The 16,421-nt window shown below is 67.5% G+C and overlaps 2 protein-coding genes across 3 annotated transcripts in view; one reads left to right on the top strand and one right to left on the bottom strand.

Annotated features, from left to right (window-relative positions):
- VIPR2 (vasoactive intestinal peptide receptor 2) overlaps positions 1-6,948 on the top strand; it is a 28,203-nt gene extending 21,255 nt beyond the window's left edge. Inside the window, exons 6-14 of one of the 2 annotated variants that reach the window (XM_036011091.1) lie at positions 313-454; positions 848-998; positions 1,599-1,659; positions 2,097-2,166; positions 2,779-2,870; positions 3,005-3,134; positions 3,231-3,272; positions 3,600-3,809; positions 6,934-6,948. In XM_036011091.1, coding sequence (XP_035866984.1) covers positions 313-454; positions 848-998; positions 1,599-1,659; positions 2,097-2,166; positions 2,779-2,870; positions 3,005-3,134; positions 3,231-3,272; positions 3,600-3,773 — 862 coding nt within the window. In that variant the 3' untranslated portion in view covers positions 3,774-3,809; positions 6,934-6,948. Of the gene's footprint in view, positions 1-312; positions 455-847; positions 999-1,598; positions 1,660-2,096; positions 2,167-2,778; positions 2,871-3,004; positions 3,135-3,230; positions 3,273-3,599; positions 3,845-6,933 lie in introns of those variants that run through there. The other variant, XM_028525928.2, reaches the window with a different exon arrangement.
- Positions 6,949-7,343: 395 nt separating this feature from the next.
- Positions 7,344-16,421, bottom strand: part of DYNC2I1 (dynein 2 intermediate chain 1) — a 38,903-nt gene continuing 29,825 nt past the window's right edge. Inside the window, 8 exon segments of the mRNA XM_028525285.2 lie at positions 7,344-7,667; positions 9,865-10,088; positions 11,858-11,989; positions 12,175-12,274; positions 14,399-14,459; positions 15,502-15,553; positions 15,931-15,992; positions 16,090-16,203. Coding sequence (XP_028381086.1) covers positions 7,493-7,667; positions 9,865-10,088; positions 11,858-11,989; positions 12,175-12,274; positions 14,399-14,459; positions 15,502-15,553; positions 15,931-15,992; positions 16,090-16,203 — 920 coding nt within the window. The 3' untranslated portion in view covers positions 7,344-7,492.

Genomic DNA, 16,421 nt, shown 5'->3' with positions numbered 1-16,421 from the left:
CAGCAGTGTGATCTGTGATAATTTTTTTTTACTTAATGATTTTGAGAGAGGGAGAAACATTGGTTTATTGTTCCACTTATCGATGCGTCGTTGGTTGCTTCCTGTATGCGCCCTGACCTCGGTGTGAGCCCACAACCTGGGGCGTCAGGATGACGCCCGAACCACCTGGAGGACCCCAAATTCCGTTTCTAGCTGTCTCCGGGCAGGGGTTCATTCCCGTGCATTGACCCGCTTCGGCGCCCTTGCTAAATCCGCTCGGGGGCTCTAAGCCGTGCAAACCCACAGGACGAGCGTTTGCTTTGCCCCGCCCAGGCGGCTGCACTGCACCCGGAACTACATCCACCTGAACCTGTTCCTGTCCTTCATCCTGCGGGCCCTCTCGGTGCTGGTCAAGGACGACGTCCTGTACTCCGGCTCGGGCGCCCTGCACTGCCCCGACCGGCCGTCCTCCTGGGTGAGGCTATGCCCCGGACGCGTCCTTCACGCAGGGGGCGGGGGCGGGGGCCTTCAACACTCTGGGGAACGAGCTCGTTGGCTGGTTTCTCTTGTTTTTTTTCCCTTTTTCATCCCCTGCTAAGAGCGGACAGCGAGGAAGAACAGGGAGAGGGCAGGGGGTGCCTGGGGGTGGGGTGGAGCTGGGGAGGAGGGCAGAGGTCAGGCCGCAGCTCGCTGTCTCGGTCGCTCGGGGGCTTCGGGGCTCCTGCCGCTCACCCTCCGAGGGCCTCTCCCTAAGGCCCGTGGTCAGCGCCGCAGGCCGGGTGTCCCTGCTCCCCACGCAGACGGGCGGCACTGTGTCCGGGCGGCTGTGCCCGCCCTGAGCTGCTGCCCCCGCCCTGTGACGTTCCAGGTGGGCTGCAAGCTGAGCCTGGTGTTCTTCCAGTACTGCATCATGGCCAACTTCTACTGGCTGCTGGTGGAGGGGCTGTACCTGCACACCCTCCTGGTGGCCATCTTCTCCCCCAGCCGCCGCTTCCCGGCCTACCTCCTCATCGGGTGGGGTAAGGACGCCCACCCTGCCGCCCTCGGCGAGCCCGTGTGCCCACGGCCCACTGGCGGTCCCCGAGAGCCTCCCGGCTTCCTGACTCCTGTCCCCTCAGAGGGATGCCCTTCAGGTCCCACCAGGAAGAGCTTTTCCAGGACAGCTGGAGGTTCCCGCAGCCGACACCTCATTCTCCGGGGACCGGGACCCAGGGCTGAAACTGCTCTGAGCCCCACGGCTGGAGCACAGCTGACGTGGGGGTCAGGGAATAGGCCCGGGAGGAGGGGCGCCGGCTGGCAGCGCCTGGCGTTGGCCGGGCCGGAAAGGGGGCCATACTGTGGGGCAGCCCGCCACGGCCAGGGCCCCCGCCCACTGCCCACCGGTCTGTCCCTGCCACACTGCGGGCACAGCACTCGCAGGCCCCGTGCGGTCAGGCCCGTGAAGGGTCCGGGCTCAGACGCGTGCTCGGTCACCCGCCGCCTCTGCCTGACAAGGCGCGGGTGTGACTGGTGTTTGGGGAGAGTTCCCAAGTCCCCTTCTCGTCAGAAAGCCCTCGTCCCCCCTCGGTGGTGCGGGCGGGTGCCTGCGGGGTTGTGGGTGACCAGGCGTGTCTCCACAGGCATCCCCACCGTGTGCACGGGCGCGTGGACCGTGGCCAGGCTCTCTTTAGAAGACACAGGGTGAGTGCCGTGCCCCCCCATCCCCCCAGATCGAATGATCCCGGGCCTCTGCCCCACACAGTCTGGGCTGCAGCCGCCCCCAAGTTAGACCCTCGAGTTACAGGATTTTCCTGGGCCTTCGCCTGCCCCTCCCCCGCTGCTGGGTTACACTGCGGGGTCCCTTCCCTCCTGTTCGCAGACTGTGACGTGGGGAAGCACAAAAGAAAAGAAAATCTCTGGATGGGGATGGATGGTGGCAAGGTCTCTGGGTGCACAGCCATTGTGCCTGGGCACGTGGCCATGGGGTCAGCAGGGCGGCGAGGGGGGCGGAGTGCCGGCCAGGGGAGTGGTGTTGGTCGGGGGTTGGCGCAGGCGGCCGCCCGCTGGCTCGGGGGAGGGGAGCCCACAGGCTGGTCGGCAGCAGGTGGTGACCGATTTTTCTCCGCTCTCTCCTGCAGTTGCTGGGATACCAACGAGCACAGCGGCCCCTGGTGGTTGATTCGGGCACCGATTTTGCTGTCCATTGTAGTAAGTGACTGGGGCAGGGGAGCGTGCATTGCTGTCGGGTTGGGCGCACACCTGGGGGAGGGCGGGCACTGCCCTGCATTAACTGCCACGGCCCGTGCCCCTCAGTGTGAGAGCAGAGCCTCACGGGAGGGCGGGGTGGGTGCTGCCCTCCTCCCCCAGGAGGTCCCAGCGACGGGACGATGGGGCAGAGCAGAGAGGGGGCTGGTGCGTCCCCCTGGTTGCGGGGGAGGTACCTCTGGGAGCCAGAGGAGGCCGACCCGTTAGGACAGGAGAGGGCCGAGCCGGGTTCCCGTTGGTCCTTTTCACTCTCAAAACTCACGCGTGCATGCTGCTGCCGCTGTGGGGATCCCACTACATGGTGCAGCTGACCACGGCGTCCAGCCCAACTGGGTGGGTGGGTGGGTGGGGGGTGGCAGAGGCAGGCTGGGCAGGGCTCCGGCCCTTTGTGAACTCGGGGCCCGTCCCCGTCCCCATCCCTGTCCCCGTGAGAAGGAGCAGACTCAGGGGCCGAGCCCTAGACGTGCACCAGGGCTGCACCCGCCCGCCTGCCGCGCAGGGGGGATGGGGGGCGGTTAGGGGGGTCGGGAGCAAACGCGAGCCTCTGCTCTGCAGGTCAATTTCGCCCTCTTCGTCAGCATCGTGCGGATCCTGCTGCAGAAGCTCCTGTCCCCAGACGTGGGCGGCAGCGAGCAGTCGCAGTACAAGTGAGTGAGTGCCGCGTCCTCCCGGCCGGCCCAGCCGCCCTCACGGCCTGGAGACCGAGAGCTGACGGTGGGGTGCCCCAGCCGGAGGCCCTGGCGGCCCCGCCGCACCTGCTCAGGGCCCTTCTCCCCGCCAGGAGGCTGGCCAAGTCCACCCTGCTGCTCATCCCCCTGTTCGGCGTGCACTACATGGTGTTCGCCGTGCTCCCCATCGGCATCTCCTCCAAGTACCAGATCCTGTTCGAGCTGTGCGTGGGGTCCTTCCAGGTGCGCGTGGGGGGTGCCCCGCCCCCGTCCCCCCACCCCCTCCCGGCGTGTGCGCCAGCCCCTGACGCACCCCCTCGTCCGTCCGTCCGTCCGCAGGGCCTGGTGGTGGCCGTGCTCTACTGCTTCCTCAACAGCGAGGTGAGCCCCCCCGTGGCGCGGGCCCACCTACGGCGGCGCGGGCGGTGGGGACGCCCCGAAGGGCCCCGGCGGCACCCAGAGCCCCCGCTCCTGCCGGGTGCGACCCACAGCCGGCACCTGTGGTCTCTCGGTCCGAAGGGCCAGGGCCAGGCACCGTCGGGGTCGCTCCTGCTGGCTCTGACCACCACGCCCCTCCCCCTGTCCTCCCTCTTCCCAAGCCCATTCCCGTTCCCCTGACGGGGCTCGATGGAGGGTGAGAGCAGGGAGGGCCGGAGGGGGCTGTTTTCTGCCCGAGTTCAGGCCCGAGCGCCGCCTCCCCACCCCCAGGTGCAGAGCGAGCTGAGAAGAAGGTGGCAGAGCCGGTGCCCGGGCCGGCCCTCCAGCCGGGGCGACAGGCTGCACAGCCTGTCCATCTCCAGGAACGGCTCGGAGAGCACCCTGCACTTGCCCCGCGGCTCCCGCGCGGCGTCCTTCCTGCAGACGGAGACCTCGGTCATCTAGTGCCGGCCGGCCCGGCCCCAGAGGGACGCGGCCACCGTGGGGCCCTCGCTCGCCCCGTCCCCGGGCCTGGGTTCCTGTGGGACACACGGGGACTGAGCTCCAACATCGCGGCGTTCTGCGTGTGGGTGGTTTTGTCTGTTGCGTGTCACTGTGCACACGGACCCATCTTCAAAGAGAATGGGGGAGACTGGGGGACCCCTGGAAGGAGGTGTGCTGGCCCGGACTTGGGTCCAGCGGCTGCGTGAGGAGACGAGGGGCTTCTGAACTCAGTGTCTCTTCCCAGCTGGGAGCTGGGCCCCTGGAGGAAGAGGGGTTCCCCCCCCCGCCCGCCCTGCCCCACCCCGCCCCACTGCCCGCATGGCTCCCATCCCTCCCCGCCAGCCCCAGGCCTCACCGGGGCTGCCGCCTGTCTGCGGGGCACAGAAGCTGGCGGGGGGGCCCCTGAGATTGCTCCTGCAGGCGGAGGCGCCCCCCCCCCTCCAAGGCCACAGCAGCAGCGCCAGCCCTCCAGGGTCCCTGCCTCGGGGGCCCCGCTCCGCGGTCGTGGGAGGGACCGGCAGAGTCACTCCAGGCCCCTCCCCCCAGCAGCCTGTGGCCCCCAGGGCACCCCGGAAACAGGGCGTTGGGTCTGGTGGGAGCAAACCTGCTCGCTCCTCGGAGAAAATAATCTTTAAGTCGTTTCTGTTTCAGTGGAGAGTTATCGTGACATGAATAAAAACGGACTGTGCGTCCCTGGGCAGTGCTGGCCGACAGCGGTCCTGGCCGCGGCCCCTCAGGCTGGCTGCCCTGGAGGCAGGTCGGGGGTGTCAGGAGTGCGGGGCGCCGGCAGGCACCCATTTATTCATCGTTACCGGGCGCGGGCCCCAGACCGGCGTGTCGTGTTACAATGTTGTGGGTGTGTGCCGCCGCCGTGGGCGGGCCCTTCAGTAAATCTGGTTCCGTGCCCGCCGCCGAGTCGGGAGCCACTGCGAGGGCCCAGGGTCTCAGACTGGGGACACAGCCGGGCTCCTCGGCCACATCCCAAGGGAACTCCTCCCACCCGAGGGGGCGCCGGGGCAAGGACGCGAGGACGGGGTGGGCACACGGCACTTCCGTGGCCCCTGGAAACGGCCACGCCCCCCAGGCCCTCGGGCACCTGCCAGGACGCCCCCCTTACAGCGGCGGGTCAGTGGCGGGTCAGCGGTGCCACGAGCTGCCCCGTCCCAGGGTGGGGCCTGCACACGACCACCCAGCGCCACAGCACCCGGCAGCCTGCTGACCGGGGACAGGCGAACACGGGGGTGCCCATGAGTGCCCGTGCGCACGCCTTGCAGTAACCCCTCACCTCGTGTGCCACGAGCCGCTGAAGCGTGTTTCTGGTCAGGTTTCTCCACGCTCCACCGAAGGCTCCGTCTCAGGAGGACCGGGGCCCACGGCCGGGATGCAAGCTGTCCAGAGCAGGAGCTCAGCCAGCACCGGCCTCGGGGGCTTTCCCAGGAGCAGAGGGCGGGCAGGTGGGGGCAGAGGGCTGGACCCGGCCCCGCCCCGGCTCCCGGTGGTCAGCGCCGGGCCAGTGGGGTCCAAGGAGGAGCGGACAGGGGTGCGTGCCCGGTGGTGGCGGGGGGGGGGCAAGGAGTGGGCGAGCGCTGCGGGCTCTGAGGCCGGGGCCTCCTCCCGCTGCGGGAACTGCTGCACACCCCTTCTCAGCGGCAACGGCAGGTTCCAACAACCCCAGGTTTCCCGGGGCTCTGTTTTCGGTTCCGGGGGGTCCTCGAACCTCAGGCGTGACGGGCAAGCCTCACTCCGACAGGGGAAGGCTCTGCGGGCCCCCCCATCTGCCCGCGTCCCCTCTGGAGACGAACACTGGGGTGCAATCCCCTGGGTCTGTGCCCCCCCCCCCCCCGCCAGCCCTCCCTCTGCCCCACGGACCCCGGTCCTGCTGTCGTCGGGATCCCTGCAGGTGCCCACTCACCGAGGACGGTGGCCCGGGCCTCAGACGCCTGCACACGGGCTGCCCCGTTCGTGACGGCTGCGAACGCCCTTCAGTGGGACTTACTCTCGTCCCCGCACCCCCGCCCCATGAACGTGCGAGTCATCCACGAGGGCTTCATATCGGTCAGCCTGGGTGACCCCACGGGGCACATCCCCCAAGGGGCACTTCGGTCCAGGCCACCGTGGTCCCCTCCCTCCGACAGCACGTCCCCTCCCCCGCACAGGCTGCAGCCCCAACCCTGGGGGTGGTGAGCCGGCACCCCCCCCCACCCACGCACCCCAGAGGCCTCTCCTTCGCTGCTGGCTCTGGCTGAGCGCCACCTGAGCACAGTCGCACAGTCACTCCCTGCTCCCGGGAAACGGGGACGCGGCTCAGCAGAGGCCGCGGGGGGATTTAGGGCACCTTTTATGCTGGGGAGCGGCCTTTGGAAGACGGAGAGAAAAGGACACTAGCTTCCTTTATCTTCCCAAAAGGCTCAGCAGGGGCCGTGCGGCGGTGGGGGCGGCCAGTGGGTGGGCGCCTGGCTCGTGGGAACAGCCCGGCAGGGCGCCCAGCAGGCCTCTGGTGTGCGCCGCCTTCCCTGCCGCGCGCCCGGCCCCCGGAGGAGGAGGAGGAGGAGGAGGAGGAGGAGGAGGAGGAGGAGGGGGAGCAGCCGGGAACGCGTGCTGCTGTGCTGGGCTCAGACACCGTGGGGTCCGCTCGGCTGCTCCCGCGCTGAGTCAGGAGCCGCCACGTGCTGCAGGCTGCCGGTGGTCAGGTCCCAGCACAGCGTGAGCACGGACACAACCTCCCACCTGTGAGCAGGGCACGGCGCGCTCACGTCCGACCACGGAGCGACTCCCGCACTGCACACCCCAACCGGGAGCTGAACCCACGACCTTGCAGTGGAGGGGAGGGGAGGGGAGGGGAGGGGAGGGGTGGGGGGCTGCTTCAGCCCACTGAGCCGCCCGGCCAGGGCTCGAGTCACTTCAGACGCACGGACTTCGCGGTCTGGGTCACAGGCGACACGGCTTGGGCAGGAGCCGGGGGTCATGGGTCAGCGGCCACACGCGGGCCCAGCACCCCGGGTTCGCAGTCTGTGTCCTCGCCCGTCCGCCCGTCCGCCCGTCCGCCCGACCTTGGGGCCGCATGTGCCCTTGAGGAAGACAACGCCGGCCTCCGCCAGGAGACAAGGGCTACTCGGAGAAGCCGGGCCCTGGGTCGGTCCGAGGGGACGAGTGGGGCCTGCAGGCAAAGCCAGTGCGGAAGGGGTCGCAGTCGGCGTGAGCAGTGGCGGCAGTGGCAGCCGGGCGGGCGGAACCGCAGGCTGCAGAGCCGGACACGGGGAGCGTCTGCAGGGCAGGGGCAGCGCCGGGCACACCGACCGGGGCGGCCGGGGTTTGCACAGGACGTGCGGCCGCCGGGCCAGCGAGCTGCTGGGGGAGAGCTGTCACGAGAGTGTATGTTCCTGGTGAGTCAGCAGGCTGGCAACGCAGGGAGACTCTTTCACGGCTGCTCCGAAAGCCAGAGGGGACGTCCTCAGAAAAGGGGCGTCCTCAGAAAAGGGGCGTCCTGGACGAGGCCGTGTCTCCCCTGAAGTGTAGGACACACTAAAGATGTTTCCATTCAAAAACAGTGATTTATTTCTGGGAACGCTGACGTGACATCCCGTAAAATAGATTCTGTACAGAACATACGTTTTCTATGTACACAATATACACGCCCACGCGTGACGGGCCCCACGGGACGACGCCCCGCTGTCCCCCCCCTAGAGCACTTGCTGCAGGAGCCGCCGCAGCTGCCTCTGCTCGTCCGGCACCGGGGCCGCCCACTCGCTCTTCACGTACTGCACGTCCACGAGGCCCGAGGCTCTGGCCATCACCAGGGCCAGGAAGCTGCCGCTGGTTTTCTCGGGCTCACCCACGACGGTCAAGGCCACCAGCCTGGGGGCAGGAAGCACAGGCTGTGGGACCAGGAGTCTCCCGGGGCAGGGGGTGCAGGGGGGGGCAGGGTGAGAAACCCTGACCTGCTCACTGAGGCACAGTGCAAGGTGAGCTTGGAAGTAAACACAGTGGAGTCTACACCAACAGCTGGAAAGCGCATTTCTGAGTTAGAGGGCTGCGGGGCTGACCGCCTGTGACCGCCCCCGGGAGGACCGAGGACCAGCTTCCCCGACAGGCCCCTGCGCACACCTGGGTCCACAGGCCGGCCCGGCACCCTGGAGCAAGCCCCGCCCAGCGAGGACCCTGCGGCGCCTGGCTGCCTGCTACCATCCACCCTCCCTGTCTGGTCCTGCCGCCCGGGCCGGCTCGGGGGCCCACAGCCTCACTGGGGGGAGACAGGCGAGAGTTCAGCCCTCGTGGGACCACGGGCAAGTGGGTCTTGGAGAACTGCAAGCTGTGAGGGTTTCCACCACCCGCTGGGCCCTGCAGCACCGCCGGTCAGTTCCGGAGTGAGCACGGGCAAAGCCTCGCTGCCACACCCTGGGAGGAACGGGGTCGGGGCCGGGGCGGCTGGGGGCGCGAGGAGGGCACGCCCCCTGCTGACCGCTGTGGGTCTGGAAAACCCTCACAACCGGCGCGGAAACGCCCGGCAGCGCCACCTCGGCCGGCTCACGGCGCTGCTGACTCACGCTGCAGGGGCCCGGCCACCGCGGGCGGGCTGCTGACCATCGTGACTTCAACTCCGCCCGGAAAGGGGCCGATTCTCCCTCCCATCGGAACTCCCGCCTGTGAAACTCCACTGGTTTCCCGTCCTTCCTCACGGTCGAAGGAAGTAACTGAGCACTTCCTGTGAACGTTGCTTCTTTGGCTCCAACACTGCGGCTGACCGCCGAGGCAGGCGCCGTCTGGGAGAAGGTTCCGGACGCTCCCGTCTTCCCTCTGTGCCCCCCTTTCTGAGCTGCCCCCTGCTGTGCGGTGTGGCTTCAGCCCTGCAGGGTCTCCCCCCAACACACATGGACCCCGACCCACCGACCCCCGTGCTGGGGGGCCCCCGCCCTGCACAGGGTGCTGCTGTGCTGGGGGCCTGCTTGTTCCCCCAGACCCCGTCTCCTAAGTCTCTGCCGACCCGCACCCTCCTCCTCGGCGCGACCTTTCCTGCCCTGCCCATGTACAGCCCTGACCCCCTCCGTCCCCTCCCTCCTCGTCTCTCCCCGTCTCTCCCCGTCGCACTGTGGGACCACGGATGGCTCCTGTTGTGTTCGTCAGTACCTCGCCCCACGAGACGGGAGCGAGCACCGTGCCAGGCGCACAGGAGGTGCGCAATAAGTGCTTGTTCTGTTAACTGACGGACAGACTTTTCGTAATAAACTGCGTGTACGTCCTGTGTTAGAAGGTGAGTCCCAGTCTGGGTTCTGATGGCGCGTCTTCAAACAATGGCAGAGACGCACATGCCCGGCACGGGAGCCAGACGTCGGGTGGATCCCATCAGCCTGTCCCCCCCCCCATCTGCTGTCCTGCTGTCTGAGGTGCCCTCCGACCCCTCCCTGGGGCATAGGCCCCGCCCGGGGGCTGGGCTCCACAGGAGGGCGGCCGACATGGAACACTGACTCTCCAGAGAAAGGGCAGCGAACGCACGAAGTGGGTCAGGAGAGAACCCCTCACAATGGGAGCTTTCATAACTATTTCCAGTTCCGACTAATAAGACACGACGGAACTTGCTGGAAGCACACCAGGGCTCTGCCCCACCCCCACACGCACCTGTGCCCACAGCCAGGGTGACGGCGACCTCGGTCTCTGGGGCTCAGAGGTGTCCCTGGCTGAAACACGGGAGGCGCCCATCGCCCGGTGACGGCCGTTCTGGAAACCGGACGGAGGCCCTACCCCCCCGCCCCACCTTCCCCACCTTCCCCCAGTGCACACGGAGCCACTGAGGCCGGCCGCGAGCAGACCGCGGGCCCACAGTGAGCTCTCCGACCCGCACACTGCTCTGGATGGCACTGGAACCTGTGTACTCTAGTTGTTAAGGCATCACTCAAGTTTATCAATACACACATAACATGTCAATACAAGTAACGGCATTGTTTTAAAGCACCGAAACGCTGTGCACAAGCGGAAGGCCCACCAGCGGTGCTCCTGCAGGAAGGACGGGGTGGGGGGGGGCAGGGGGGATGGGGGGCGCGGGTCTCGCCCGACTCACCCGTCTGGGGAGACATGGTGCGTGGCCACGGGGCCCAGGTCGCTCTCCAGGAGGTCCCACACGTGCAGGCAGGATGCCTCGTCCCAGACGAAGAAGGCCGCGGGCCTGGTGGGGGACCACTGCAGGCCGGAGACGGCGCGGCCCCCGGTGCTGTGGTCCCACTGCAGGAGCGGCTGCTCGCGGGCCAGCTGGTGAAGCCGGATGCTCCCGTCGCTGCAGCCGGCCTGGGCGGGGCAGGGGGGGGGGTGCACACTGGGCATGAGGGTCTTTTCCTCTGTCGCCCAGTCCCAGCAGCCAGGGACGTTTCTCAGAGCGTTAGCTTTTTCCGGTTCATACAGCAAAAATTAATTTGCTGTAGCTTTTGTTTCCAGCACATAGAATTCTAACCTCTTTAAACCTGCCCTGGCAAACCACCAAGACGAGCACCCACCTCGGGAGGGCCCGGCACGCCTGCACCCGCCCTCCCCCGAGCGGCCCCTGTCAATGAACACAGCGGGGCGGGGGGGGGGCTGTCCGTTCCTGGCACAGCGGGACCTTGCCGACCCCGGCGTAGGGCGTGGGGGCCGGCCCCACGACAGGAAGTAAGCTGCCTTTCAAAGAGCCACACGTGTGCACATCGATAACACAGTTATATAACCCCTTGGACGGAAGAGTCCCTCAAACAAAACTTAGCTGGTTTACTAACAGACTGAATTTTCAGCTAAAAAGGGGCTTTCAAGTGCTCTTCACTCCATGTACCCGGCCCGTCACACACTCGGACGCGGTCGAGGCGAGACCAGCAGCAGCCAGGAGGGCTCCATGGGCCTGAGGACCGAGCGACGGATGAGCCGGGCCCCTGTGGGGCCTGCAGGGGCCAGGGGCCGGCACGGCCTGTGTCCTGTGCACTGAGCATTCTGACTGCCCTGGTCTGGGCTTCTGACCACGTCTGCCCCACAGGAGCCGGGGCTCCCGGAGAAACGGCTGCCCCAGGGTTTATTGCCCCAAAACGAGAGTCACAGAGTGTCGTCAGAAGGACGCCCCCGGGGACAGGCTGGGCAGAGCACAGAGGCGATGAGCCACCGAGGAGAGTAAGGACCATGTGTCTGCACTGACACACATGCCTCCTACATGCCTAACACACACACCTACATACAGAAGACAGCCCCCTGGTGCATGTGGAATTCACAACGAAGGGAAAGCCACCGCCTGCAATGACCCTGACACCAGATGCCGGCAGGGACCACACCTGGATGCAGGTGAGCATGTGACAATGCAGGTGAGCATGTGAGGGACGGCAGGACCCCTGTCCCCCCCCCCCCCCACAATGCCCATGCATCAGACAGGGAGGGTGATGGCCCCTTGGAGGTGGTCTCCCCCATCCGGGGACCCCGAATCTGGCCGTAAGGAAGCTTCCCCCAAACTCAGGCTGAGGAGCACGCCGTGCCCTTCCACGCTGTCAAGGTCACGAGAGACTGGGGGGCGGTCTGAGACTGAAGAGACGCAAAGACCGAGGAGACGCGTGACCTGGAAGCTACTTTGCGCACGAAGGACGTTACCAGGACGACCGGGACACTCGAGTCACAGCCACAAGTCGGGGGGCAGCCTGCCCCTGCACCAACTCCCTGATGACGCAGACGCAACCTTGGCCACGCAGGACGGGCGTCACGCCTGCCACTGCCCACCCAGCTGGCCACAGGGTGCGTGTGCACACGCAGAGGCGGCATGCGCAGGCGTGGCGGCGAGCGTGCGGCACACAGGGACCCTCCCTGCTGTTCCGGGACCTTCTCTCCAGGACTTAATTACGTCAGGACACAACGCTTTATGAAGGCCCCCGACAGTCACATCAAGACCCGTGTGGACGGGACCTGCAGTAGAACCCTCGGTGAGGTGAGCACACGGCCCACGCGGCCCACGCGGCCCGGGGCACGGTGAGGGATCTGCTCAGAAGTCCCCGCCGCCCCTGCGAGTGTCCCCCACCCAGGACCCACCGGGGACCTGCAACCCGACTCCGTACCAGGAACAGTGGCTCCCCAAACGGCGAGAAGTCGATCGTGCTCACGCTGACGGGCCTTGGGCCTCGCTGGCGGGGCCTGAAGCACTTGGGGGGCACCCTCAGACCCTGCCTGGCACCATGGCCTACAACACCCTGCCAGGGGAGGACAACGGTCAGTTACCGGGGCACTGGGCTGGGCCCGCGGCAGGCCAGCGCCAGCCCTCCCGGGACAGCGGGTCCACTCAGCACCCGGCAGACTCCGCCCCCACAAGGGTGTTGGTTGGGCAGCCCGGGGAGAGAAGGGCGGGCACGCGATTGAAGCTCTGGATGCTGCTCACCACGTTGGTGCCCACGACGAAGCGGTCAGGGTCCGTGGGCAGAAATCTGATGCTCAGTGTCTGTGGGGTCCCCCAGCAACCATCGCCTCGGTGGGCCAGGCTGGAAAACACAGCAGGGGCCACAGACGGGGCTCTGAGCCGCGAGGGCGGAGGCGGCACCTCGCACCGGCCGGGGCCATGGGTCAGCGGGGGCGGCAGGCCGCTCCAGGGCCGGGCTCTGAGTGCTGACCCGGTGCACCCGTCCCTGCGGCGCCCATCCCTGCGCTTTGGGGGACTCTCCGGCCACGTCTGAGCTGCTCCTCGGCCTTGCCCAGCCCCGGGGACTGTCCCCAGCAGCCGCCCCTCCTGCCCTGCCGTTCAGATGCCCGGCCAGCTCTCGGTCCCGCGGCAGCGTCCGCCTCCTGGCGGGGGGGTGTCCGAGGTTTCTCTGCCGCTGTTTCTGCGGGGCCTCGGGAGCCCAGTGGGGGGCCGGCGCGGTCTGGGACTGCGGTGCTGACTCCTCAGCCTGCCGCCCTGGTGGGCGGGCGGTGCACTGCGGGCACACCGCACCCCAGAGACCCGTGCAGGGCCTTGGTGCCAGCTCCCCGTTCAGGCGAGCCCCCTGGGCTGCGCTGTGGCCACCCGGCAGGGCCTGAGCTCTGGCTCCACACGGGGCCTCCTCACGCAGAAGCTGCCCGTCGGCTTCAACTCCCCCCGCCCCTCCAGTCCTTCCCGGCACCCGGCCAGGTGAGGCTGCTGCTGAGTTTGCTGTCCTTCCGCTCACCCAGCACATGTGTTTGTGCGCGGGGAGGCCACGCCGCCCAAGTCAGAACCCGGACTCTGCCCCGCCCCCGGGACAGCGAATGCCACTTGGGGCTGAGGATGGCCTCCCGCCCCCAGGGGCACAGCTGGGCCCCCCCAGGCAGCCCAGGTCCTGTCCACCCTCCTTCCCGGTTCCTCGTCTGTGTGTGGGGCCGGGCGGGAGCAGGTCCCCCTCTCAGCAACCCTGGGCCCCTGTGTCCAGTTCTCCCTCTGGCTGCAAGTCTCCCTCCCCACACCTGCTGCTACCCGGGCCGGGACCACCTGGGCCCTACGACCGCCTCCCCCCCTGCCCGCCTTCCAGGCTCAGTCAGGAACGGCGTCCTGTCCTGTCGCCGGCAAGCGCACCATGCAGGCCCTCCGCACAGCACACACTCTCGGGTCTGGCCACGGACGCCCCTTCTCTCTCGACGGCAAACCGCCTGGTACCACCCCAACGGTCACCTACTGCCCCTCTGACCAGAGCTTGCCCTTGGTCACCTGAGAAGTCACCATTCACTCGTCCCGCAGGCGGCCCTCCCAGCGCCCCCACACTGTGTGCAGGTCCTGACAGAGGGACTCGTGTGTGTGGCACATGCACAGTGGACGGGGAGATGGGCCACCACCCGGGGCTGCCCCCGCCTCAGCCTCCCGAGCTCAGTGGCTGATGGCAGAGGCCCCGGGCCGGGGAGGACACTCGGGAGAGCCGTGCCAGCAGAGCTCCCCCCGGGGCAGGCGGCCCGCGTGAGTCAGCCACTCCTCACAGTCACGTCTGCGCCTCCTCCCCTTTCCCGGCACGGGTCCCAGGGCACCATGGAGAAGACCCCTCACACACACAGGACGCCCACCTGAGGGCCCGCTGTGACCACCCGTCTGCACCCTTACAGGGGCCCAGGGGCCCCCATGTACACGAGGGACTGGGCTCGGCCACTAGCCCAGGGCCCCCTCTGGCTGGCTCTCCGCGTGTCAGCTGACTCCCGCAAACGTGGCTGACTCCTGTGTCAGCTGCACGGAAATCGGCCGAAGGTGGTGCAGTCTCAAGCCCGTCCTGCCCACAGCTCCTGGGCCATCCTGTCTGGGGAGGGGGGCGCGGCTGACCTCCTCTTGCACCCGGCAAACCGCGTGCTGCTAGGAGCCCCTGACTGCAGCGAAGGACAGAAGGGACTTCTTCCAGAAACAAAGTAGCACGGAACGTGGGCACCACAGCGGAACCTGCACGTTTCATGAGAACGTTCACGTCGTGTCACGCTACAGGACTACAAGCAGAAACCTGAACTTCTCAGCGGAACTCCCAGGTCCCGGTTCTGGTTCCACCTTTTGCTGCACGGCTGTGGGGACACCCACCGCTTTAATCAAGGACAAGTGGCTTCGGTCTGCGGCACCCGGGGGTGGGGGGGCAGCGGGAGGGGGTGGGGGGCTGGTCCTGTTTCAGGAGGGGCGGTCCTACCTGTCACTCAGGTGAGTCGCGGTGCTGTGCACCAACTTGATCCTCCCTCCAGGCAGTAACCCTGAAAACAGGGAAAGGAAGAAGGAAAGGCCGGTTCATGCAAGCCACACCCAGGTCCACCACAGTCGCCTGGGGCCAGGCTGAGGGCTGAGGCAGACAGAAGACCCTGCAGTTCACAGCCTCCGGGGAAAGGCTGCTGCAGTCAAGAAGCCCTTACACCTCAGACTTGATAAAATACAATGAGCGCAGAACACTAGGCAAAAAACAAGCAAACAACTGAACACACCTGAGGCTCCTCGCAGAAGCACACCTGCGAGCAGGCACCTGCTGGGCTCCGGGAAGACTGGGCCCCTCCCCCGTTTCCCCCACCCCGTCTCCGCCCGTGTCCTGACCCAGAGGGTGCCACGCCTTCCCACCACTCCCCTCTGGCCCCTGGCCATCCTCGGGGCCGGCTTCCTCTGTCTGTTCCCAATCCCATCCTCCCGGTTGGTAACTTCTGCAAAGGGAACTAGAAATTCATGCGTCTGGAAACCCACATTGTGTCAAGGCACTTCCTTAGGACCACAGCGTGAACCAGCTCGACACGCAGCTGGGCAGACACGGGGCTGTCGTCGCAGAGGGTCCCTGCGGCCGTCACAGGCGGCCAGTGGCCCTGCACCTTCCCACCGCTGCTCCCGGGAAGCTGCCCCGACCGGGCCCAGCGCCCTTGACGAGCACCTGTTCTGACCTCAGGGTGACGTGTCCCCGAAGACCTCACGCCCTGTCCACTCACCCTTGTGTGCTGGCACCCGGGACAGGGCTGGGCTGCTCAGAGAAGACTCGTCAGGGAACCCTCAGTCCCAGCCCCGAGGCGAGCCCCCTGGCCGGCCCCCCACCTGAGGCACACGCAGCAGGGACGCACACAGAACTCACAAGCCCCCTGACAACACTCGGCCCGAACACCCTCACACCCGTCTCGGGGGGGGGGGGGGGCTCCCTCGGCGGCTGATGAAGTACGAAATACAGAATTTAACATTTTTCAGGTAGCCGGCTACTTATTTTTCAAAGTGGTTCTTTGCTCCCTGTAGTGCTGACTGAAATTAGCTTTTTCACTTAGTAGTTACCTAGATCGCTCACCGAGCCTGCCGCATCCGCCTTCGGCAGCTCAACCACCACCTGAGAACAGAGAGAGCGTCAGCGCCCCCCGGGACGGCGATGCTGGCGGAGCACGTGCCGGTCTGGCCAGCCGGCTCTGTCTCGGGGGCTGCGGGCGTCACTGGCGGCCCTAGAAGGGCGGCCACCGCCCTCAGAACCAGCGTCCCAGAGCCAAGCGGGGCTCCCCTCCTCCGCCCCGTCCTGTCCCTCCGTGACTGGTCAGCGGCCAGCGCCCCGAGCCGCTCTGGGCCTGTGACCTGCTCAGTCCCTGCCGCCTGTCACTGGTGCGCCTGCCTCCCTGTCCCCACGGGGCCCGGCAGGCTCCTCGACACCCACCGGCCCTGACGTCCCCGTCACCCGCCCCCCACCCCTGCCCCGCTGCCGGTGCGCCCACTCACCCACACGTTGAGGACCCCGCTCTCGTCCAAGGAGGCGACGTGGAACGACAGGCCCGACATCTCTGACACGGAGAGGAGGGGTGACCGGTCGGCTGGGAACGCCGGGCCCATCGCACACGGAGGCGAGGGCGTGCGGCGGAGGGCCCGGGGACCACGTACCTTCTTGGGCTGGGAAGGGCGAGAGGACAAGACTCTGCTTCTTGCAGCCGGACGCCGAGACGGGCTCCACGGCGCGCAGCGGGCTGCGGTGGCTCGAGGGGGAGAGGAGGCCGTCTAGGGGAGGCACACGGCCCGCCGTGAGCGGCACGTCACAGGACGCAGCACACGCCACACGGGGACACACACGTGCTGCCGGGACCCCCGGGATGGACCACCGGGAAGTGACACGTGGCCGTCACTTCCCGCGTCACCGCGAGGCAGAGACCACGGGCCGGAACTGCCCACAAGGAGGGGTACGGCCGTCCCGTCTGCAGGCAGGAGGGGCCGTGAGG

This window comes from Phyllostomus discolor, chromosome 10 (genome assembly GCF_004126475.2).
Source record: "Phyllostomus discolor isolate MPI-MPIP mPhyDis1 chromosome 10, mPhyDis1.pri.v3, whole genome shotgun sequence".
In the NCBI taxonomy this organism is placed as follows: domain Eukaryota; kingdom Metazoa; phylum Chordata; class Mammalia; order Chiroptera; family Phyllostomidae; genus Phyllostomus; species Phyllostomus discolor.
Note: the sequence above shows the minus strand (reverse complement) of the source record. Positions and strands in the feature narration are given on the sequence as shown.